Raw genomic sequence first — 24,314 nt, 5'->3', positions numbered from 1 at the left:
CTGCTGGGCCCCTGAAGTAGTGGAGATCCGGGGGGTGGGGGTGGGGGGCCACGTCATCCTGCAGTGTAGACAGGCTTGCCCTGGGCTCAGCTGCCCCTGCCCCGCCATGGGCAGCTGTGCTCATGGGCCCCAGGCACGTGGTCAGCCATGGCTTCCATCCAAGGGCAGGAGGTCCAGGGATTGCATAGTCGTCACGGAGGGACAGCGCTGGGCCCACTCCCCATGCCCCCATAAGACCCTGCTGGGCGCCTGTGACTGCTTGTCCGGGTGGGAATGAGACAAGCGGGGCAGGTGAAGGCCCATGGGAAGGGGTGGTCCCTGCTAGCTGGGAGGGTGCAAGCCCCCTGGAGGGGGTGGTCCCTGTCATCGAAGCATGTTCGGGCCCCCTGAAGGAAGGGGTGGTCCCTGTCAGCCAGGCGTGTTTGGGTCCCCCGAAGGGGGTGGTCCCTGTCAGCCAGCGGGTTTGGACCAGCTGGCACCTGATCTGAGAAGGGGGGCCCACAGGTCCTGGAAGGCGCCTTGGGGTGCCACACTTGGGGTATGAGCCTGCCCTCCACAGTTGGGTGGAGCAGGTGCAGGGACACAGCCCACCAGAGACAGAGACAGGCAGGTTCGAGGTATCTGCTGAGTGGCCGGGGGCCTGGCTAGGCGGGGGAGGGGGGACAGCTGCCTACAAGGGCGGCTTCAGGGAGGTGGGGGGTCCTGAGATTCTGGTTCAAGCGTCCTCTGTTTACGCTCCCTCCTAAAGTGCTTGGGGGGTGGTCACAGTGGCCGGGGCCCGTGCAGGCCTGCCACTTCAGGGGTGAGCGGGGGGCTGTGGGTACCCCTGCTGGCGGTCCAGTCGCTGAGAAAGGCTTGGGTGGCCTTGCGGTGCGCCAGGCGGTGGGTGATGGAGAAGCCAGCGTTGCCTTCTAGCTGGGAAAGGATCACCAGGACCTGCCTGGGGGAGGGGGCTGGTGAGGGGAGCGACTGTTCAGGGGAAGGGGGGCAGGCACAGCTGTGTAGGGGTGTGGAGTTGGGTGCAACTGTGCAGGGGTGAGGGGGGTGGACACATCTGTGCAGGGGTCAAGGGTGCAGGCGCAGATGTTTGGTTAAAGCGCAGATGTGCAGGAGTGAGGGAGTGGAGCACACCTGTGCGGTTATGAGGGGGTCATACCTATGGAGGGGTAAAGAGGCTGGGGGACAGCTGTGCATGGGTGAGGGGGCACACCTGTGCAGAGGCGGCACGCTGTCCTGTGTGCGCAGGCTGCCCCGTGTGGACACCACATTGAAGCTGTCGGCACAATCGCACTGCACATGTAGGTAGGCCTTGGGATGCCGGTTCTCCACCACCACGATGAGCCCTGCCCAGCCGTGCGTCAGGTAGTAGCACGTCATGCCCTCACGGCCCTGCGTGGACAGCGGCAGGGGATGGGGCAGGCCTGCTGGGCCCCACCTCAGGCCCACCCCACACTGACCGAATGCGGGGCTTGCTTACCTCGTGTCGCTCTCCCCGGCTCTCGGTCAGCAAGATGATGGCATCGGCCAGAGTGGTGGGCTGGGCCTCCACAGTTTCTACCATGACCAGCCTGGAGCTGTACACGGCCAGCACGTGGCCCGGCGGCTCTGCAGCCCAGCGTGGGGTGCCCCCTGAAGTGCTAGAGGCTGTTGGGAAGGGAGAGTGAGGGGGGGTGGCAGGGCCAGACTGGTGGGGAGAGGGCTGGGGCTCCCAGGGCCTGGCCCATTACCCTGGGCAGTGACGCCAGCGTGGGCCGTGGATGGGGGTCCTGGTGGGGCCAGGCCCCAGTGGTTGAAGGCGCAGCACACCACAGCATACTCGCCGGGTTCCAGCATTATATCGCAGTTGACAAACTTCTTCACCGCCCTCTTGCTGTGTGCCAGGAGCCGGCCCAGGCTCAGGAGCCCCCCGCTGCCAAAGGAGGCCCGGAACACCAGCACGCACAGGTCCAGCAGGTGGCTGTCCACGGAGTCGGCACGCCTGCGGCCAAAAGCGGGTGCTCAGGCAGGGCGGGTTGTCACCCCGTATCACGTCCTGGGGAAGTGGCTGGGGCTGGGCTCTCACCTGCTGCCCTCCTGGAAAAGGGCGAACTCCAGCGAGGCACGTTCCAGCACCGTGAGGGCTGTGACGCCCACGGGACCGCAAGCGGAGTTGGGGAAGCAGCCCTGCACCCGCACCTCTTGCCAGTCGGATTGCACCTTGCAAATGTCCACGGAGTCGAAGTACCTGTGTGGAGTTGGGCTGAGCAGGCCTCCTTGGTTCTGGGGTACAGCCCTGCTCACCCCATGGCCTGAACCTTCCTTTCCCCTGGCCTGGGGAAGCGGTGTGGTCTGAAATATGGCTGTCAGCAGTGGATACCACTAAGGGGGCGTTGGGCCCCAGGAGGACTATGAGGGAAGTAGGGGAAGCAACTGCTGACCCTGCTTTCTTGGGCTGCAGTTCTGCCCATAGGGCGAGAAGTCAGGCAGGAGTCTGGGAGACAGTGCAACAGCCAAGGTACATGCACCGGATATGGGCTTAGTTCCTGGCACTACAAAGTCCCCTGTTGGGTGTAGCCCTGAAGGACCCCAGCACCCTTGGGACTGGCATTCTCTGGAGTGCCCCTTGCAGGGTGGAGAGGGCAGCACTCACTTGATAAAGTCGCTGTACTCCATCCAGAAGACGCCCTCACTGCTCCCATGTGGCATGAGCTCGTTGCGTAGGTGTCCTGGCCAATGCGGCCACGCGTCTGACCAGCTGCCATTCCAGGAGAAGCGGCCCCACGGGTTCCGGAGGCGTAGGAGCCTGCAGAGCCTAGGTGTGAGTGCTCCAAGCCCCCGCCTTGCCACTCACCCATCCAGCAAGCAGCTTTGACAGACGCCCTACCTGGAACCCTGGACATCGCGAACATCCAGGATGGAGTAGGCGTGACGGGGACGCAGCCCCAGGCTCTCGTAAGCCGCATCGTCCACCTTCATGTTACCGCCCCCACAGGAGGCGCCCATGAGAAACCTGCAGACAGTCCACCCCGGGTCTCACTCACTAGGACCATGAGGCATGTGACCCTTCAGGGCCAACCCTGTCCTCTGGCCCCGGGTGAACACAGGGCCTGTGGGAGCCAGTATTAGCCAGGCTATGGGGCCAGGGGCCCAGCTTGGGCTCACCCCAAGGTCTGCTCCATGCAGTCCTTTTCCTTTCAACTGCCCCCAATACACATTGTCCCCCTGCCCGGTGCTGCCCAGCATGGCAACCACCTTAGAACTTACCCAGCCTCCTTAGAACTTAGCATCTTGGCCCAGATGAGGTCAGTGTCCACTGGCTCCTCGCGGGGGTTGGTGGAGCTGACCTGCAGCGCCAGGCTCTCGCAGGGTGCGCCAGTGAGCGTGGCCAGGCCTTCGATGGCGCGCCCAGCCTGGAGTGCAAAGTAGGAGCCGTGCAGCTTGGCCAGTGCCTTCTCGATGAGGGCCACCCAGAGCTGCTTCCGTTGGGCCTGCAGGGAGGACTTGGTTGGGAGATGGGCTGGTGGACCCTGCCCACAGGTGCCATGCCCACCTATACCTCGCCCCTTCCGGGCCCGTCCACCGTCCACTAATAGCAATCCCCCACCAAGGACAGCCCCGCCCCCATAGTTGCTCCGACTACCAACGCCCCGCCCACAGATGATTTGCCCAATAACAAGGCACCACATGAGACCAACTCCTTGAAGGCCTGCCCACCTGTGAGAAGAGTAGGAAACCGGCCTCGTCGCAGGGCAGCATGTCATCCACCAGCACCGTGGTCCAGGTGCCATCCTTGCAGAGCCGAACCTGGTAGGCACCCTCGGCACACAGGCTGCGAGTGACCATCACGCGCTCCACCAGGTCGGGCCGCTCAGCCAGGACGGCCAGTGCGCTCAGGAACCTATGTGGAAGAGCAGCAGCAGCAGTGTTAGTAGGTCCAGGGTGGAGTTGGGACGTGTACCCCGAAGATGCACCCAGCAAACCCAGCTCCTCACCAGCAGTTGCCTAGCAGGCCCTGCAGGATGTCCGAGGGCCGCAGCGTGTGGAACACCGACCACGGCGCATTGTGATCCCTGAAGACGGAGCAGTTGATCTCGTGGGGCCGCAGCCACTGCCTGACGCGCTGCTGCACGCTGTCCCCTGGCGGGAAGCCCACAGACTCGGGTCCCGGGGGGAAGCTGTCGTCCACGAAGCTGACGCTGTTCTGCAGGGACACGTGTATGGTCAGGGCAGAGGGACCTGGCAGAGAGGGCAGATGCCCCTGCCGGCCCTCTCACCCCCAGAGCACGTGTAGACAGACGCCTGGCCGGGGTCAGGGGCAAGGTGCTCGAGCTTGGGAGATCCGTGTACCTCCCGGCAGAAGGCCACGATGTCCTCCCACAGTGCCTTGGCCTCGCCCTCATCCGTCTGTCGCCGCTTCTCCACATGCACGCTCTCCCGGCGCCGCAGCGGCGTGGCAGCTCCACGCTGGCTGGCCAGGCGCTGGGGCGTGTGGCAGGTGGCGCAGTGCTTGGCACGGGACGTGTTGAGCAGCGTGCAGGCCGGGCAGGCCCACTGGCTGGGGAGCTCAGGTGGCACTGCGGGGAGGGCCCGGGGGGTCTTATGGGCCGGGCAGGGCCCGAGGCGGTCCGGGTCGCTGCAGTCGGGGCAGCTGTGCTCCTGGAAGCCGTGCAGCTTGGAGCAGCCGCACACGGCGCACCTAGGCGCCGCCGTGGGGTTCTTGAGGGTGCACTTAGCGCACGACCAGGTGGTGAAGTCAGGGCTGGAAGGGCTGGCGGGCGTGAACCGCACGGTGTCCCCGGCCAGCGCGATGAGGTCGCTGCCGCCGGCCGAGGCCGCGTGGGCCTCTGAGCTGGTGGCACTGGTGGGGCTGGGCGCAGGGCAGGCGCTGCTGTGGCGCGGGGCAGGGCCGCCCTCGGCTGCCTCCTCCTCCAGCAGGCTCAGCTGCTTCCCAGCCAGCAGCTCTGTCAGGCGGGGGGCGCCAGGGGTCCGCCCAGGGGGCTGGGGGGACGAGGGCAGGGTGGCCTCAGGCACAGGCGGCTGCAGCTGGGGGGGCACCTCCCTCCGGCTGCGAGGCACAGGGTTGTTCTGCAGGGGTGGGGAGAAGGGGCTGAAGGGTGGCCGGGAGGGCTCGGGGCCCGGGGCAGGGGGGTCGGCCTCAGAGCCCTCTCCTGGAGGCGGTGCCACGTGGAAGCCAGCAGGGGCCACGACCTCAGGGACCACCAGGGCCTCGGGGGGGATGCGGGGCAGGGAGAGCTTCCGGGGGCCCCCACAGGCTGAGCAGGAGTTGGCCACGGGGGTATTGCAGAGGGTACACCGAGGGCAGGCCCAGCCGTCCCACCGCTCCGTGGTGCCGGCCTCCACCTCTGGCTCCTCCTCGGGGTGAGTCCCCGCGGTCTCAGCCACGGGCAGGGGAAGGAGGGATACGTCCTCCTTGCCTCGAGCCCGCGTCTCCCCCAGGACCCCGTTGAGGATGGGCAGCAGGGTGGCGGTGCCCGGTGCAGGCTCGGGGGTGAAGCCACACATCTCGCAGGCCTCTTTGCCCAGGAAGTTCCGGAAGGTGCAGCGCGCACAGGCCCATTTCTGCTCCTCCACGCTGAGCCGCAGGATGTGCTCCAGGTCGGGCTTGTACCGCGGAGCCTCGCAGATGGAGCACTGGCGCTGGCCGGCCAAGTTGAGGAAGGTGCAGCGCCCGCAGGACCACTCACCGGCCGCGGCCATGGGCCCTGCTGAGTGTGTATGGCTGTAGGCAAAGGTGCATGTCAGTGTCGAAGGAAGGAACCCGCGTGGGTCTGTGGATCAGAGTCTCCCAGAGGAGGCCCGGAGAGTTCACAAAGAGGGACTCAAGCTAATCAGCAGTTTTACCATGGCCCCAGACCCAATGCCCACAAACGGCCGGCAAGGAGCGGCAGGCCAGGTACAGAGAAGCCCCTGACAGCTGTCTGGGGGCAGAGCACCCGGTGCTGTGGGGCTCAGAGCCAGAGCATCCCTCCTGGACCCACCCAAAAGAGGCACTGAGGGAGGCACTGGTGCCACTCTCCAAAACCCCTGGCATGAGAGGCTCCTCATGTGGGCGACATCAGAGCGGTCGGACTGAAACAGGGACGTGGGAGCAGATGGGAAGCTATAAGGCCTGGGAAGCACTTGTACCCAAGGGTAGTCCGGGGTTGTATCCCAGCACTGAAGGAAACTGGGAGGCCCAGGAAGGCCGACAGCGAGTAGTGGCTCTGTGTCCTCAGAACAGCCAAGGACACAGTCAGAATGGGACTAGACTCCATAGGCAAGGGAAGCGCGGAGCACGTGAGAGCACAAACCAGGCACTTGGAGGGTGCGAAGAGGGCACTGGTGGCGCAGCAGGAGGGAGGAGGTTCTAGACGGGCACAGCAGGGGTCAAACTGGACAATGGTCCACGGGTGAAGCTTGACAGACTGACTCGTGCTGGGCAGTCAGCACAGCTCAGGACACATGGGGACACAGGGCACAGGGACACTGCTGGGGCCATCTCCTGTCAGTGAGGTGTGGGCTCTGCCGTGCCACAGCTTGTTGAAATAACCAGTTTTTACTCTATTCAGGATAATTCTTCCTTGCTAGTGCTTGTCAATCATGGACTGGAAGTACTTCTGGATTGGTCCCCTACCTGTTCTCCACCCATAGGGGTGGGTCCCTCTCTTCCTTATAATAACCCAGGGTCAGAGAAACTGCTAGCAGTTTCGGTTCCACAGCTGCCAGTTTGCCTGTCAGTATGTCTGATTGATTGCAGAGAGCTTGTGGTGGAAGTTTCCTGAATCTGTTTTATCTCTTCAACTTTGAACTTTGTGTAGATTATTTGTGTTGGCATTGCTTCCAGACCCCCATTACCTAGAGACGAGGGGGATGAAACTTCCACTAAAATGGCTGGTTCTGGGGGCCGGGCGGTGGCGCTAAAGGTAAGGTGCGCCTGCCTTGCTTGCGCTAGCCTTGGACGGACCGAGGTTCGATCCCCCGGTGTCCCATATGGTCCCCCAAGCCAGGAGCAACTTCTGAGCGCATAGCCAGGAGTAACCCCTGAGCGTTACCGGGTGTGGCCCAAAAAAAAAAAAAAAAAAAAAAAAAAAAAAAAAATGGCTGGTTCTGGCCATTATGGTCCCACTGGCCTTGAGTGCCCCATATCCTGGCCCCATGTACAGATTTGGGGGCTGACCTGTTCTTGGAGCTGACCAACCAGCAACCCCCTGCCTCCTCCTGCACTATAAACCTGAGGCCAAAACAGGCAGCCTGGACCCTTCACCTGACCCTCAAGGGCTGAGGGGCCATGGGCTCGCCACATCCACATGACCTACTACCATGTCTGCCACTTATTTTCAAGCAGACCTAAAAAGTACCTGCTATTAAGGAGTTGCTCATCCCACGTCCTCCAACTGGAAAAAGCAGACAAACTGCTTCCTGCAGTTGCCCCTACAACTGGCTCAGATGGGCCACATGTTTAGAATTAGAACCAGAATCTGGCTGAAGTGAAGTGCCCAGTGCTGGGAGAGTCCCCAAAACAGACTTGCAGGGGCAGCCAGCCTTCTCCTTGGAGCTTGTTAACGACGGAACCCAGCCTGTCACAGCATGCTAGGAAGCCCCAAACACACGAGGACCCATCCACACATGGGGACAGGGCCCCTCCATATGAGCAGGGTCCTGTGCTGTGGGCCCCTGTCCCAGTGCCTTAGACACAGACCTGGCCAGGGACAGAGGGGGACAAGGGCACAGGATGCAGGTAAGGAGACAGGGTGGGGAGATGCAGGGGAGGGGACACACGAGTGTGAGGGGTCACAGTATGGGATGAAAGTGAGGGCACTGACAAGAGGCGGGGATGATGTTAGTAGGACAAGGTAGGTACTGAGCATCAGTGCAGGTCTTGGAGTTGTCCCTGGAGCTGTTGGGCTCAGGTGGTAGGACAGGACAGGGGGTTCTTACACCCTCTCTCAGTCCCCTAAGTCCAGACCCCGAGGCCAATCTCAGGCCCCCTGCCCAGGTCAGACCAGCAAATGGGGGCCATACCCAGACCAGTGGTCCTATCTGGGCAGGAACAGCAAGGGGTTGTGGAAGGACCCCACAAGGCAGTCCTTGAGAATGTGGGGGCTGCTGGGCAGATAGCCCCAGCTAGAGCCCTCCAGAAGGGTTCACCCCAGCAGGGTGGGCACCTGCCCCCATGATGTGGGGCATCTCACAAGGCACAAGCTGGTTCCTATAGATGCAGAGCAGGAGAGGGGTGATGGCCCACACTGGAGGGTCCCCACTGTGCCCCAGGAAGTCAGGTGCTGTGGTGGCCCTGGGACTGCCCGGGGCGAAGCATGTGGTGCCTCCAGCTGTAAGCTCAGGCAAGTGAGTGCCACACCTCAGAGCAAGGCCTCACCCTGCTTCTTACCTTCGGGCCCGGGGGCGAAGGGCTGAGTGCTGCCGGGCCATCAGGGCTCCAGCCCACACTGGGGCCCCGGGGCCACTCCGACACCAGCTGGCCACCGCAGGGGCCCTCGGGTAGGGTGGCCCTGCGGGGAAGCCGTGTTCAGACTCAGTCTCCGCGGCCAGCGAGGACGCGGAGCTCCCCATGGCCCCGGGATATCCGGCCAGCAGTGGGCGAGGAGCAGCACGAGCAGCGGCCGACAGGAACGGCTGCCAGGCTGGTGACGGGACATGACAGTGACAGGGGACACGAACAGAGAGAGAAGGAAGGCGTGATTCATGGTTCCCCCAGAGAAGGGAGGCGTGATCCGTGGGTTCCCCCAGGGCCCTACTGGCTCCTACAGGAGCTGGCCAGCATCCCTGGCCTGTACCTAGGGTCGGTGCCCCTGAAACCCACCAGCAGCCCAGTCACAGCAGGCCTGGGGGCTTGGCCATACCTCCAGGAACACCCACCACATTTGGGGGACAAGGAAACCCAGAAATCAGCAGAAGACAGTCAGTCTAGCCACGAATACGGTCACGTATTGGACCCTCAACCTGAGCCCAGCTTGGCCAACAGCAGAGTCTGCACCCAGAGATACACCCCCCTCCACCCCCCCGCAACCTGACAACCACACAGACCCAATCTTGACCACTGTCCCTCCCAGAGGCACATCTCCTCCTGCAGAAAGATGTGATGGGCAGGTGAGCATGGGGACAGAGGGCACATCACATCTCCCGGCAGTTGAAAAGTGCAGGTGGGTGAGGCAGCTGAGGGTGAAGACAGAGGGCAAGGCTCTCTTCCTCCACAGGAAAGGTGTGAGCAGGTGAGTCATGTCAGGAAACAAGACAAACAGGTGGGACTCAAGTGTCTGACCACATGGTGCCCTGCCTGGGTTGGGACTCACGAAGCCTGACGTCCCAATTGGGACCAAAGCAAACCAGCATGAGCACCTCAGACAGAGCCCACTGCAACCCCTGAGGGGCCCCTCCATTTCTGCAATAGGGCAGCCATGGGTCTCCCTTAGGTTGCTGTGTCTGGGGTCAAAGGCTGCCCCAGCCTAATGAGCAGGAAGGTCTCCCAGGATGACAAGCCCTGCTCCATATGTTCTGCCCTAGATCGACAGGCTGCGCTGGCCTAGATGCAGCCTACAAGGAGGGCTGCCAGCCCCCGCCTGACTGGTGCTGGCCCCTGGGTGGGCCCACGTGTAAAGGTACAAGGATAGGCGCTTGCTGTGACCCCAGTCTCCTGCCATGCGGAATGTTCATGCCATTGGGTTCCAAGAGGGCAGGAAGGGGCAGGAGCACCCATCGGGTGAGCCCAGATTAGGTCAGCCCAGATTAGCTGAGGATGAGTTGGGGCAGCCCAGGCCACACATCTGAATGGGGGTATAGATGGTACTGGAGTGGCTGAGAAGCCCAGCTTCCTTGTGACCCTGGGAGGCACTGCTGATACCCCCTCCCATGCTGCCTGACTGCCTGAGCCCTAATAGCACCCCAAATCCTGGAATGTTCATAATGCCACATCCAGGCATTCGGGAGCTATGGCCAGGGTTTAAGCACACAGCAGCCTATTCCCTCTGCAGACAGTGCAGGGACTCGGAGGGACACTGGGGTTTGCTTCCAGTTTCCCAGGGGAAGAGCAAACAGGAAGGAGGCACAGGAAATAAGGGCTTGCCGGTAACCAGCTGCCAGGGGCAGCAAACACAGCCCCAGAGCTCGGCCCTCTCCTCTGTGAGGGTCAGCCCTCAAGCCCCCTCTGCTGCTCCCCTAGAGTTGATCCTCCCTAAGGCTCTGCAAAGTAGGGGACACGTGGGCGATCGGGCTGCGCTGTCCCTCGGGGCGTGAGCTCTGTCTCGCAGCTGAGCGCCCACCAGCCTCGCAGACTAAAGAGCAGCTGCGAAGCCCCCAGAGGACCCTTGGAAGGACCCCCACTTCCCACAGTCCCAGGCGGGTCCCTGCAGCTGCAGCCTCAGCACACCGCACCCTCAGTTCTGAGGGTCTCAGGGGCAGTGCCGGGAGCAGGGGGCGACCTGGGAGCTGGGTGCTGAGGTGCTGTCCAGGCTGTCCCCCAGTGGAAGCCTCGCGGGGGCTCCCTCGTCCCTACGCCCAGGGGCCCCTGAGATGGGCCCCCGCAGTGCCCAGCCTCGAATCGTGCTGCGTGCACCGGGGACTAGCTGAGACCCGGGTCCGGGCGCCCTGCAGAGTGCAACGTAGGACCCCTGGAGGCATCGGGGTGTAGGTGGGAGCCAGGCCCTCGGCGGGTCCGGGCCGGGGTCACCCCACTGGGCCCGGCCCGGGGAGCGCCAGCTGCATCCGGCGGGCTCTCGGAGCGGCAACCTACGGGCCGGACACAGGCGGGCGGACGGACGGCAGGACGCGACCTCGAGGCCCCGACACGGCGTCGCCCGCTGGGCCCCAAGGGCAGGCCGCCCCCTGCGAGCCCGCGTCCCGCCGAGCCGACCGCCGGCGGCGCCCCAGCAGGCCCCTCCCGAGCCTCGGCCGCGACTCACCGCCAGCCCCGGGCCCGCTCACCGCCGCCGGCCGCTCGCGCTCGACAACTTCTGCTCCGGAGGGCGGCGCGGCCCGGCCGGCCTCCGCGCTGCGTCCGGAGCCGCCGAGCGCCGCCCGCCGGGCCGGGCCCGCCTACGCCGCCTCCGTAGCGTAGCGCCCGGCCGGGGCCCGCGGCTACGGCGCGCCCGGGGCGCACGCGGCGCTGTGAATCGCGCCCGAACTACGACTCCCATCGGCCCGCGCGCCCGGGCGGAAAGAAGCAGGGTGTGGCGCGCCGCGCCGCGCGCGAGGCAGGCCGGGAAGCGTAGTCCCGACGCGGCGGCCCCGGCGCCCCGCCCCTCCGCGCCTCGGTAGTGCCGGCAGCCCAGGACTACGACTCCCAGGAAGCCCTGCGCGGAGAAGGGGCGGGGCCCCAGGCCATCCTGCCTTCTCGCGCTCTAGGCACCTGCACCTGCGCCTTCTTCTCCCTCCCCGCTGCGTGTGCCTCCTCTCGTGGCCCGACGCGCCAGGCCAAATTCCAGGGTGCAGCGTCTGGGTACTGCGGCGGGGTGCGAGGTGTGGCGCGGAGAACGGAACCCTAGTAGGATCTTGCAGAGGGGAGGGTACCCACGCGGCTCACAGGCCAACCTGAGGAGGCCAACCTGTGGCCCGCGGTGTAGGACCAGCGGGGATGCAACTCCCCGCAGGACACTCAGGCTCTCCGGAAGACTGGACCTTACTGTCTTGGAGCCTCTGCAGTTTAGGCCAGACCCTGATGAGCCCACCCGGGCCCTCTGCTGTGGCCGAGGATGGAGCTGCGCCGCTGCACCTGGGGCGGGGGGCATAGCTCACTCGCAGAAGGTACCCCGGTCCTTGTCGGCCTCCTGCAGCAGTGGTGTCCTTGCCGGCTACCCCTGCAAGCATGGCTGACCGAGCCAGGAGACCCAGCTAGCTGCTCCCTGCAGAGCTGGACAAGGTCAGGACGCGCGGTGCTATGCGCCCTCCTTCCCGTGAGGGACAAAGCCAGTCCCTAATGGACCTTTGTGGGAGAGACGGAGTGTGCCGGGGCCAACAGGATGGTCAGGGCCATCCTATGGCCTTGGTTCTGAGGCTCACAGAGGGGACCGTGTCCCTATGAAGGAAATGAGGGGCATTTTGCTTGTCTTCTTTGGGCCACATCCATGAAATCGAGGCCTTGGTCATGCACAGCCAAACTCATCCCTCTGAACTCTCCCAGATTAGTAACCTTGGGCTATATGTCACCAGAGACTACTTCCTGGGCAGAGATTGTCTAAATGGACGCATCCTTGCACAATGCCTACTGGCTTATACCCGTGCTATCCTAGGTCTTGGTCAATGCAGTGAGCAGCGCCCTTGCAGCTGGAGGACACAGGCACCCTGAGGCCAATAGGCAGTTGGGTAGGAACTTTGTGAGGGGCCTAGGACACCTTGTGGGCTCTGCATGCCAGAGGCCTGGGCTGGAGCCACAGCATCATGTGGTCCCTGAGCATTGTCAGGTGTAGCCCCCAAACCAACAAAAGCAAACCCCTCCAGGAGTTTCATCCTCTTTCAGCTGTGCCACATATGACTGCCAGCAGAAAGGTGGTGAAGGCCCAGCCTTGATTGCAGAGCTGAGCGGCGTCCGCCCCCTATTGGCAGGACTCTGATCTTCAGCTTGGACTAGCATGGTCCTTGGACCAGCAGCTACAGTGAAAACAGGAGGCTGTCTGTTGGGCAGGGTGGCCCTCAACAGCATGCGGCCTCAGTTGCTCCCCAGCCCTCTGGCCTTTCCTCGTGTTTTCTACCCCACTTGCTCATAACAAGACAGGAGGGCCAGTGGCTCCAGAAAGGAAGCCAGCTCTGCCCTGCTGAGCAGAGAGGAGACAGGGAGAGCACCTACTTTCAGGTTCTCGGAGCCAGGCGCCCTGTAGTCCAAAGTTGGAAAGCCCGGGGGTCACCAGGAAGTGGCTGTGGCACTGCTATCAGGGCCAGCAGCTGGGGAATAGAAGGTCCTGCAGGGGCCCCAAGGTTGTCATGCCCATTCTGAAGGGGTTCCTTGTGACACTCCAGTACCAGCCCAAGGTTTGAGTTCAGTCTTTTTTTTTTTTTTTTTTTTGGCTTTTGGGCCACTCCTGGCTATCTGCTCAGAAATAGCTCCTGGCAGGCACAGAGGACATATGGGACGCTGGGATTTGAACCAACCACCTTAGGTCCTGAGTCGGCTGCTTGCAAGGCAAACGCCCGCTGTGCTATCTCTCTGGCCCCTTGAGTTCAGTCTTGGGCCCACCCAGCCAGGGCTAGGCAGTGCAGGTGGTGAGATTTTTGCTATAGACTTGAAGGAGGCGCTGAGTAGATTCTGGGCCGGGAGCAGGCTTGGAAATTCCCACACTACCGTTTCCTCTGCCCTGTGGCATCTGTGCTGTGTGCAGTGGCCACAGCCCAGAGCTCCAGCCTTTCTACTGGGCAGGACTAGTTGTGTGTGTGTGTGTGTGTGTGTGTGTGTGTGTGTGTGTGTGTGTGTGTGTGTGTGTGTGTGTGTGTGTGCGCGCGCGCACACGTGCAACCAGGGTTTGGGGATATGAGAAAGTCCTTCCTCCCCCACTCCAAGTCCCTCATGTTAGACTCCTCTGTATCCCTCATGAACATCCCTAGAGTTCTGGGCTATCACTGCTGAACATTCCTAGACCCCTCTCATTCCTGACCCACATGGGTTAAATTAATGCCTTGAACAGCTCCTCAGGGGCTGGGCAGTGAGGACCCCCACCCCAGATGCTGTGGAAGAGGCCAGGTGGGCCTCAAGAAGGAGTTCATGACCCCTTTATTCATGGCCCATCCCTGGGATCCAGGCCCATCCCTAGGATTCAGGGCCATAAGGAGTGTGCCTGGACATCAGCAAATCAGCATCGCTGAGGACAGAGCAGGCATGGTGTGGTGTGGTGGCTGTGGCCGGAAACACTGGCAGGGCTCACGGATGGTACGTACATACATACATACATATATATATATATTTCATGTGTATACACAGTTTTCTCTCAGAGTATTAAAAAATTGATCAACCAGCAATCTATAAAAAATACCTACTCTACATGATAAAAAATCTCTCCAAGTTTACAGTGATTTACACCCAAGGCTTTCCCCAAAATGTACAATTATGAGGCCACATCATATCTCTGGGGTTGGGGGCAGAGGGAGGCCAAAGGAGGCAGGGCACCCATGCTCACACACACGCACGCATATACACACACACACAGTCTGTTCAGGCTTTCAGCAATTTGGGGTGGGAGGGGAGGGCGGCTGCATTTCTGAGTGGAAGCTGCCAAGACCGGTATTTTTTTAGGGGGCACTTCTGAGTCACCCCAGCATCTGGACCATGGCTTGGAGAGGGCAGCTGAGGACACGTGGGATGGGAGGCCACACCCGAGACAGCGTTGCTGGCACCAGAAAGCACGGAGCTGGCATCATCCTTGTGTCCACCTGGTCCTGAGCTCAAGGTGCCCAAGGGTCACTGCAGCAAAGGTCCAGAGGGGGAAGTGCCCTAAGCATGTCCTGCACTCCCAGGCCTGGTGAGGCAGTGGCAAGAGCAGCACAGGAGACGGAGTGTGGGAGATGCGGGGCTCCAGGGAAGCTGGGGGGCTGCAGCTCCTAGTTGGTTCTGTGCTCGGGGCCTCACCTGCCCTGTCCCCCTGACACCACCCTGAGAGTGGCAGAGGCTTGGGTGTGAGCACAGACGGACAAGAGCTCACCACGGCTCAGTCCAGCCTGACAACCAAGCACCACCCAGGGCACTCCGGCCTTTACTTGACTTCCAGGATGGAAGGGTTGGTTTCCATGATGGCCACGATGATCCTGTCGATGTAGTCCTGCAGACGTAGGTTGATCTCCTCCTGCTTCTGAATCGCTTCCATCAGCTGCGGGGGCAGGGGGAGTGCTGGGGTCATTATGGGGCAATGGCCATGGAGGGCCAGGCAAGGCGGTGGGGGGGATGCCTCACCTCATCTCGGGACACAGAGCTAATTTCAGCAGCCAGGGACTCGGAGAAGGACGTGTTGAAGAGGTTCTTGGCTCCCTGGATGCTCAGGGTTATGATCTGCCCATTGAGCTCGTCGTTCTGCTCTTTCAGGCTCCGGTTATCCTAGGTACATGGAGTCGGTGTTGGGGTGAGGAGTGGGGGATAGGCCCTCCGAGTCAGCAGGGATGGGGATACGAGTTGGGGGGCCTGGAGGCCACGTGCGCACCTGTTTGAGCCTGCGGACCTCCTGCTCCAGCTCACTCTCCCTGGTACGGCTGTTGTAGTGCTGCAGCCCTGAGCTGTTGCTCCGGCCCCGGCGCTGCTCTGCCTCCAGCTTGAACAGCTGCAGGTGCTCCAGCTGCTTGCGTAGGTCCTCGATGAGCTGCAGATGACAGCAGGTGAGCTGAGGCCCAGGCGGGCAGGGGAGGGAGCCTGGGGGCTCAGAGAGCCTGTGCTGGGGGTGAGGAAGCCTCCCTCCCACAGGGCGCACAGCCTGTAGGAAGCTGCAGGCACAGCTAAGCTCACCTCCTGGGTGGCCTCCTTGTCCCTTTGGAACTGGTGCCTCTCCTGGCTCAGTCTGTCCCCCAGGCGCCTCTTGTTCTCCTGTTCTTCACTGAGCCGTAGCGACAGCTCCTCAATCTCATCCAGCAACTTCTGCTTCTCCTGTGAGGAACCACCACAGTGCTGAGTCTTCCAACAGCCCACCTCACCCCTTCCCACTGTGGACCACCCTCGGCCTATTGCACTCTCGCCCCTTCCTGTCCTCGCTGCTCACCCCACATTCCACTGTTCAGGGGGCTTGGGTGGGAGCCCAGCTGAGTCCAAACCTTCAGAGGGCTGCACCCTTGAGTGCAAGGACTATTTCTGGATGGGACACCTCTAATGGCCCTAGAGGCTCTCAGGTTTCAGATGAGAACACCTGGTGGAGAAGGGGCAGTCAGTGACCAGAGGTACACGGGAAACCCAATGCCTGGCTGTGCGCAGGACGAGGCATGACGGTAGACACTGTCTCTGGATTCGGACCATGACACTCTGGGACCCAGATGGGAGCATCTTCCAGCACACTCTGACCCCTTCCTCTCACAGCCCAATGTGCTGGCTTGGGGAGTAGCCTGTGCCCCACAGACCCACCCGCAGGTTGCCCTGCCCGGCGTACTTCGCCCAGCCGCTGGATGCTGGCCTTCAGGCAAGGCGTGCAGGACCTCAGCTCACTGTTCTCCTCATCCAGCTGCTGCAGCCTGTGGACAGAACACAGCTGGGATATGCCACCTTGGCCTTACCACCCCACCTAACATGGCTGGTCCCCCCCCTCCAAGTGATGGCACAGGCTGTCCTGGGGGAGGGCCCCAGATACTCCCATCACCAGAGCAGGGGGCCGGCACCCCACAGCTCCTCAGGGTCTCTCTGGCTAGCACCATCTGGCCCAGGTGCCTCCTATCCGGCTCTTCCTCTTGTCTGTGAGCCTGAAGCTGGAATGTGTGGGAGCTGCTCAGAGGGACACAGCCCTGGGGCCCCAGAAGTATGGGGTTGGGCACACCTGCAGCTGGACCTGCTGTGGGGGGATTGGGTCTCATCCCCACCAGGATGCCGTTTAACCCCAATTTCCATAGGTTCCAAGACCACCTCATTTCTGTGCTTTTGTGTAACCCTAGGGTTCCCTCATCCCCTGCTGGCCCAGTAAAATGGCTTTGGGTCATTTTCATTTTCAGCCCACTGAAACTGCTGTGCTGCTGCTCTGTCCTCCTCCTGGCCTTTGCTAGGAGGAGTAGGACAGCTGAGTTCCCTTCTCCACTCTAGCCTGGCAGAAACATTTTTTTTTTTTTTTTTGGCTACAACTGGTAATGCTTAAGGATTACTCCTAGCAGTAATGGCTCAAGGAACCAAATTGGATGCTAGGGCGTACAGTTCAGCTTTTTTTTTTTTTTTTTTTTGGTTTTTGGGCCACACCCAGCGGTGCTCAGGGATTACTCCAGGCTGTCTGCTCAGAAATAGCTCCTGGCAGGCACGGGGACCATATGGGACACTGGGATTCGAACCGATCACCTGTTGGTCCTGGATCAGCTACTTGCAAGGCAAACACAGCTGTGCTATCTCTCCGGGCCCCAGTTCAGCTTTTTTATTGTGGATTTTTTTGTTTTGGTTTTTTGGTCACACCTGGCAGCACTCAGGGGTTACTCCTGGGGCCTGGAGAGATAGCACAGCAGCGTTTGCCTTGCAAGCAGCCAATCCAGGACCAAAGGTAGTTGGTTCGAATCCTGGTGTCCCATATGGTCCCCCGTGCCTGCCAGGAGCTATTTCTGAGCAGACAGCCAGGATTAACCTCTGAGCACCGCCGGGTGTGGCCCAAAAAACAAAAAAAGAAAAAAACGAAATCACTCTTGGCAAGCTCGGGGGACCATATGGGATGCCAGGATTCGAACCACAATCCTTCTGTATGCAAGGCAAACGCCCTACCTCCATGCTATCTCTCTGGCCCTGTTTTATTGTTTGTTTTGTTTGTTTGTTTGTTTTAGGCCACAACGGTGGTGCTCCTGGGTTACTCCTGGCTTTGTGTTCAGAAATTGCTCCTGGCAGGCTTGGGGGATCATATGAGATGCCAGGGATCGAACTGGGGTTAGTCCGAGGTTGGCCACATACAAGGAAAATGCCCTATACCCCTAACCACTGTGCTATGGCTCTGGCCCCAAAACCTGGGTCAGCTGTGTGCAAAGCCAACCTTGCTGTCCTATATCATCCTGGGCCCCAACATCTGTTTCTAGTGAGTGAGGCTGGGAACTGAACCTGGACCAAGGCTGTGCTCCACTGCTAAGTGATCTCCCAGTCTCGAGGTCTTTGGGGCCATCAGAGTCCAAGCCCTCAGAGCCTCTCCCAAACGCTTGCCTTGGGGCCGGAGCCATAGCACATCCCTGAGCTCATAGCCAGGAAAAACCAGAGTGCTCCCAGGTGTGTGTGGCCTCAAAACAAAAACAAACACTTGCCTTCTTTTGATACTGCTGTGATGCCATGAGGCCTGCAGGGGCAATACCCACAGCCCCACCCTCTCCACACTTGTGATTCTGCAGGGTGGGGCCTGCTATCTCTGCAGGGCAGTGAAGGGTCCCCCAGGTCACAGTGACACTTGCTGGCTGGGCAACCCCGAGGCCCCTCTCACCACCCCCAGGCAAGGCGAAGCGCCACCACCCACCTGGCCTGCAAGTTCTCCACCTCAATGCTCTTCTCTCTCTCCACCCTGCACAGCAGCTCCCGCTGCCTCCGCGCCTCCTCCAGCACCTTCTCACAGGCTATCAACTCCTGCTCCTTCAGCTGCTCCTCCAGCGCGTTGGCTCTGCGGAAAGGCAGGGGAGGGGTGAAGCAGGTGGCAGGACATCCTCAACAACAGGACCAGGGGCCAAGGACAAGCAATGATGCCCCAAGGGTACCCTTCACTAACCTTCCAGGCTGAGGACCCAGAGACAGAGACCCGCCCAGGTGATAAGGGCAGGTGACAGCAAGGACATGGGGACAGAGACATTCATCCCTGTCCATTCTGTGAAAGGCATCATGACTGTCCCATGCCATGTGTGTGGACTGTCAGGGATCTCACACCAAAGTGTGAAGGGGTCCAGTAACCCCTCCCCAAATAACTCCATTTAGGCCACACCTGCCAGTGCTAAGGGAGCCTTTTGTGGTATAAGAGAATTTTTTGTTTTAGGGCCACAGCCAGGGGCCTGCAGGGTTTCCTCCTGGCTCTTAGCTCAGATATCACCCCTGGAGGTTCAGGGGACCTATGGGATGCTGGGATTGAACCCCAATTGGCTGCATGCAAGGCAAATGTCCTCTGTGTTGTACTATAGTTCCAGCTCCAGTGTCAGAGATTTTATTCAAGTTGTAGCTATATGCAAGGCAAGTACCTTCACTCCTGGACTATCTCTCTGGCCTAGCAGGAAAATGGCCAAGAGCAAAAAAAAAAAAAAGACCCCAAAATAAAAAGAATCATATGATCAGTGAAGTAGGAAAGGGATAGAGCAGCAAGCAGCCGATCCAGGACCAAAAGTGGTCGGTTCGAATCCCGGTGTCCCATATGGTCCCCCGTGCCTGCCAGGAGCTATTTCTGAGCAGACAGCCTGGAGTAATCCCTGAGCACCGCCGGGTGTGTCCCAAAAACCAAAAACCAAAAAAACCAAAAAAAAAAAAGAAGATAAAACTGAAAACAGGTATATGGCTCAATGGATGTGGAGAGAAATCAGGCCCTGACACAGGAAAGACATTGAAAAGAGAAGGCAGAGAAGTTGGTGGCGAGGTCTGACTCCTGTCCAATAAGGGAATAGAAGACCAGAGGAAGGAGGGAGGAGGCTGAAACTAGGACATGCCAGAGCACTGTGGCAGTTCAGTATGGAGAAGGTGGGTGTCCTAGAACCCAGAAGCTCAGAAGCGTCTTAGGAGCTGGAACAATAGCACGCAGTAGGCATTTGCCTTGCTTGCAGACGACCCAGGACAGATCCAGGTTCAATACCCAGCATCCCATATGGCCTCAAGCTTGCCAGAAGCAATTTCTGAGTGCAGAGCCAGGAGTGTGGCCCCAAAACAAAAAGAAGCATCTTCAGGTGTGTAGGGAACCATGTACAACCTTGAAAGGACCCAGCCCTGTGTTTCAGACTTGCAGGAGAGCCCTTGGGACCACACCCAGGGATACCATCTGGAAAGGAAGCAGGGATAGAAGAGAAGAGGGGATCTCAATAGGTCAAACATTGAGAAAGCAGTGGAACACCAGGCAGGGGAGCAGACTGGGTGCAGCCAGGTGGGTCTGTTGGAGCCATGGTTTGATCCCTGGTTACACATATGAACATCACACACTGACATACAAATACATGCCTACACAAACACTACAGGGCCCATGGAAACACACACAGTACATAATCCACAGGTGGATAGAGAAAGGAGCATGAATCCACAGGTGGATAGAGAAAGGAGCATGGCCCAGAGGACTCTGCACTTGCATATGGGCAGTAGATAAGGGCCCATGGATTACAGCACCCTTTTGCATCATCACACAGCTTCCAATGCCAGGAAGCACCCAAGAACCCTGAACAGCAGACTCCACAGGGGGAAAGGAGGGAACCCACCTGTGGGCAGACACACCTCCCCCTCCTTCATTCGGAGGCCAGAGGCAGGCAAGCCTCCTTTCCCCAGTTCAGCTGCTGCCCTGTGACACCCACATCTTCTGCTGTCCCCTGAGCCTGAGTCATCAGGATTGGAGCCAGGAGCCCTGAGTGCAGCCTCCGTCCCACTGGCACTTGTCCGAGACCCCACCTTGAACCCTAGCAACCATCTCCCTGCACAGCTCCTACACCTGCATGAGCACAGTCCCAGGGGCCTTCCAGGAGCTAGGACTCTTCAGGGACTCTTCTCTCCTGCTTTGGCCAGCGCCGGGCTCACCTGTGCACCAGCTGGAGGTTCTCCTGACGCAGCCGGCTGTGCTGCTCCCCGTTGGCCACTGTGTCCCTTTCCAGCTCAGAAACCCGTTTTTCCAGGAAGATGACCTGGGGAGCAGAGCAGCGGCTAAGAGCAGCCTTAGTGGGACCGGTTCACATTTTCTGGTGAAATGTGAAACCTGGGCATTTTCTGGCTAAGCATCAGACAGCCCCATGGAGCCTCGGGTCACTTGGTGCGTGGAGGTCACATACCCCCAAGGTTAGCACATGGGTCAGCACACACGGCCACACCCACTGCATGTATACAGGACAAATAGGGTCCCATTCAACCTGACACTCTGGGGGCACCCAGGGCCAAAGTGAGAAGCCCACCCACCCCGAGATGAGCCACTCAGCAGTGCAAAGGGGAGGTTCCACTGTGGGCGAGGGGTGCAGGAGAGTTGGGCAGAGGAAAGTGAGGGGTACACCCGCCTCCTTTCAGGGCCCCACATGCCTGACTCAAGGATCACAGTGACTCCAGCAGCCCTGAGTTGCTTCCAGGACTCAGGTCAGCCTTCACATTGTTGGCACCCGCCCACCCTGTGTACCCTATAGGAGGATGTAGCTCTGGCACCCGGCAAACTCTCCAGGGCACCCTGTATTCACAGCCCAGGTTGTTGGCTTGTCAGAATCTCATCCCAAACACCCAGATTCATTAATATTCTCTCTCTGTACCCTCCCTCCCCCAGGACACCGGCCTACTTTGTCAGCAATATCCTCGTCCATGTCCTCCATGGGCTCCATGGGTGGGGCTTGCAGGGCCTCCATGCTCAGCGCCCCGGAGTGGAGCAGGTGCCTGTGGATGAGGAACAAGAACCCCGTTCAGAGGAAGCTCTGGAGCAGAGCAGAGTACTCGACGGGAATGTAGTGAGGGGGTGGCTTTCCCCAAAAGGGGCAGCACAGTCAGCGCCAGCCCACGGCCTGGGCCTGCTGCCCTTTGAGCCTCTTCCCTGCCAGCTACTGGAGCACTTTGTACCGGGGCAATAAAACAGCTGGATCCCCGTGACCGCGTCCTTTGCCGCGCCAGGGAGCAGGAGTCCGGGACCTAGAGGGTCTGCATCCCATCACTGGGCTTCATTCCTGGGCCCCTCAAGCCTCCAGACCATCTGATCTTTCTACAGATTCCTGTTCAGTGACACCAGAAATGGGGCAGTGTCCCCAGACCTGTGGGTCATGTCAAGTGCTGCCCTGTCCAGTGGTGACTGGCCTGGGGGGGTCTTGAGGCCCTCTCCTGAGCCCCTCTCCTGCTTTGCTGCTGACACTCACCTGAGAGATGTGACCCTTCAGAACACTGGGCCACAAGGCAGGCCTCGCAGGAGGGCACAGTTGGGAAGTCAGACTGTGGCTGGGGGTGCTTAATGGTGACGGGCTAGGGAACATGCCTTATGTGCAGGAGCCCCCAGTCCAATTCCGGGCAGGCAGATTTCCCCAAGAGCCACCAAATGTGGCCCCAAAGAACCAGGCTGAAGATTCTACACATGTGTCAAATGGATGCAACTTTACTCGCTTCTTGGTCCTGCATGTGAATTTCCTAATTTTTTTTTTTTTTTTTGGTTTTTGGACCACACCCGTTTGACGCTCAGGGGTTACTCCTGGCAATGTGCTCAGAAATCGCCCCTGGCTTGGGGGGACCATATGGGACGCCGGGGGATCGAACCGCGGTCCTTCCTTGGCTAGCGCTTGCAAGGCAGGCACCTTACCTCCAGCGCCACCTACCCGGCCCCGAATTTCCTAATTTTACCTCCCAAAAAGGCTCTATTTTGGCTTTGCTTTGGGGACACACCAGGTGATGTTCCGGGCTTAGGTTACTCCTGATTCTGCACCCAGATCACTCCTAGTTGAGCTCAGAGGTACCCTAGGAGATGCTGGGAATTAAAACTGGGTTGGCCATGTGCAAGGCAAGTACCTGAATTCCTGTATTTCTTCTCCAGCTGCTCAGATTATTTCAACCCCAAACCACAACCCTTAATTTTACTGAGTTTCTGGGGTTTTTTTGGGTTTATTTTTTGGGTTTTGGGTCACACCGGGCAAAGCTCAGGGGTTACTCCTGTCTCTGTGCTCAGAAATCGCTCCTGGCAGGCACAGGCTCATATGGGATGCCGGGATTCGAATCACCGACCTTCTGCAGGAAAGGCAAACGCCTTACCTCCAGGCTATCTCTCTGGCCCCTCTGTTTTTTGGGCCACACCCACAGTGCTCAGGAGTTACTTCTAGCTCTGTGCTGAGAAATTACTTCTGGCAAGTGCCAGAGATGAGATGCTGAAAATTTTATCTGGGTTGGTCTTTATGCAAGGCAAACTGCCTCCCTGCTGTACTATCTCTCTGGCCCCGTGTCCTCCCTAGGTTTTAAAGACAATGGGGATGCTTTCACAGGACAATTAGGGACACCCTTGGAGCACTATGTGGGGGTCTCTGTAGTCACGCCTACCTTGCCACCTTCTTGCTGGAGAGCCTCTTCGTTGGGCTGTGCACAATCAAAAACAGGGAGAGTGTCAGAGTCAAGCAAGGCCAGGACAGAGGCCAATAGGCCAGGTGTGCACATAGACATGCAGTACAGATCTGGCACAGAAGAGTCGCAGGACACCCCCAGTGTCTATCCAGGTTCGCAGGTCACTTGCTCCCCCAAACATTTCCCAGGAGACAAGACAACATTGCGGATCAGCTCAGCGGTGAACACAGAGGACAGCATTGGGCCCACGGCATCACTCAGGGCTGTGCCCCAAATGCTCTGGAGAACAACTCGCCTTCGAAACTTGGCTGTGTGTGGCCACATGAAACCTGACAAGGGCAGCTGTGCAGGGAGAGCCTCGTGTTCCAAATCCCACCTGGATGGGAACTGAAAATACTTTCCCAGCATCACCCAAGGTGGACAGTGGGTTGAGACCACCTGAAACACATGAGCTCCTGCTAGAGCCAAATTTCCAGCTCAAGTCCAAGTCAAGCGCTAAAGTTAGGTTCAACTAATAGCAGAACTCTTGGTTCCCAGCACGAGGGAATCAGGACCTAACACCACCAGCCAGCCAGGCCACAAAAACACCTTTTAATTCTGGGGCTTGCAGTAAAACCTTCTGGAAATAAACACACACTGCCTCTGGCCTGGATTCCTCTTTCCCTGCTCAGGATGGATGCCCAGGAGCAGGGTTCAGGGGGGTCCTATTAGCACTTCCCCCAACAGGACCTCCTCCTGGGCAGACATTACTCAGGCACTGAGGGCTTCCCTCTCCCCCCACCTTGAGGGAACGGTCTCCTGGCAGCCAGATAGCACGTCTCAGCAGGTATCAGACATCTGGGAAGAGACAGAAGGTGTCACCTGGCACCCATGGCCCTGCCCAGCAGCTGTCATTTCGAGTGGCCACCTCCTCTCCCAGCTCACTCTGTTAATGTATCTACGGGGGTTATGGTTAATATATTTTTACAGGGTGACACAGGCCAATGGACTGGGACACATAACCCTAGAACAGGAGGCCAATGGACACACACTGCTAGAACAGTCAACTGACCAGACATAAAAGGGGAAGCCTGGCAGTTGGTTGGGAGTCCAGGAAGATAAGGGGTGAAGTGGGATGGGGACAGGGCAGGGCCCAATACACAGCATAAGCAACATCAGCTACACACACCTTCCTCTGCCTTCTCTCTTTTTCCTCTGCATGAAATACATCATTTTGGCCCTGAAGCTACAAGCCTCCTCCTTCCTGCTCTCACTAGTGAGAGAGCATTTTATTTCTTCCTTTCTCTCTCTCTCTTCCCCCCCTCCTTAGGTTTTGCTTTGCTACATCTGGTGTCCCTGGGCGTGCCCTGTCAGCCACTACTCCGACCCTTTTCTGGCTATTACCACAGTTGCTCTCCTCCTCACTGCAAGATGCCAGAACCAGAGGGTAGGCCATGTAGTCATTGAGGATCAGGTCTACAGGGCAATGATGCTTCAAAGCTGCCCTATAGTTTCTACAAAGCGAACTGTTCTCATGGCATTTCCTGGTCCT

At 59.6% G+C, this 24,314-nt stretch overlaps 2 protein-coding genes across 4 annotated transcripts in view; both read right to left on the bottom strand.

Moving 5' to 3' along the window:
* Positions 1-261: 261 nt before the first annotated feature.
* On the bottom strand, positions 262-8,961 carry CAPN15 (calpain 15). The gene is made up of 12 exons (XM_049767959.1): positions 8,369-8,961; positions 4,327-5,719; positions 3,972-4,180; positions 3,694-3,877; positions 3,244-3,467; positions 2,864-2,989; positions 2,630-2,782; positions 2,063-2,224; positions 1,728-1,978; positions 1,478-1,644; positions 1,211-1,389; positions 262-940 (listed from the first exon to the last, which is right to left on the bottom strand). Exons 1-12 carry the CDS (start codon positions 8,548-8,550, stop codon positions 763-765), a joined length of 3,408 nt encoding a protein of 1,135 aa, XP_049623916.1. The 5' UTR covers positions 8,551-8,961; the 3' UTR covers positions 262-762.
* Positions 8,962-13,862: 4,901 nt separating this feature from the next.
* Positions 13,863-24,314, bottom strand: part of RAB11FIP3 (RAB11 family interacting protein 3) — a 42,880-nt gene continuing 32,428 nt past the window's right edge. For all 3 annotated transcript variants that reach the window (XM_049767964.1, XM_049767963.1, XM_049767965.1), the window contains 9 exons: positions 22,763-22,798; positions 21,037-21,130; positions 20,300-20,403; positions 18,069-18,209; positions 16,041-16,122; positions 15,410-15,547; positions 15,111-15,266; positions 14,867-15,007; positions 13,863-14,783 (listed from right to left, as the gene is read on the bottom strand). In XM_049767964.1, coding sequence (XP_049623921.1) covers positions 14,670-14,783; positions 14,867-15,007; positions 15,111-15,266; positions 15,410-15,547; positions 16,041-16,122; positions 18,069-18,209; positions 20,300-20,403; positions 21,037-21,130; positions 22,763-22,798 — 1,006 coding nt within the window. In that variant the 3' untranslated portion in view covers positions 13,863-14,669. The remainder of the gene's footprint in view (positions 14,784-14,866; positions 15,008-15,110; positions 15,267-15,409; positions 15,548-16,040; positions 16,123-18,068; positions 18,210-20,299; positions 20,404-21,036; positions 21,131-22,762; positions 22,799-24,314) is intronic.

The sequence above is a fragment of the Suncus etruscus genome, chromosome 2, assembly GCF_024139225.1.
Source record: "Suncus etruscus isolate mSunEtr1 chromosome 2, mSunEtr1.pri.cur, whole genome shotgun sequence".
Classification (NCBI taxonomy): Eukaryota; Metazoa; Chordata; class Mammalia; order Eulipotyphla; family Soricidae; genus Suncus; species Suncus etruscus.
This window is presented reverse-complemented; position numbering and strand designations above follow the sequence as displayed.

What these genes read in the sequence shown, in the direction of transcription:
- CAPN15 (XM_049767959.1), bottom strand. Translation starts at nt 8,550, where the DNA reads ATGGGGAGCTCCGCGTCCTCGCTGGCCGCGGAGACTGAGTCTGAACAC. An exon ending in GAGTACAGCGACTTTATCAA is followed by an intron (nt 2,225 to 2,629) that starts GTGAGTGCTGCC and finishes AACTCCACACAG; the next exon opens with GTACTTCGACTCCGTGGACA. An exon ending in GCCGGGGAGAGCGACACGAG is followed by an intron (nt 1,390 to 1,477) that starts GTAAGCAAGCCC and finishes CTGTCCACGCAG; the next exon opens with GGCCGTGAGGGCATGACGTG.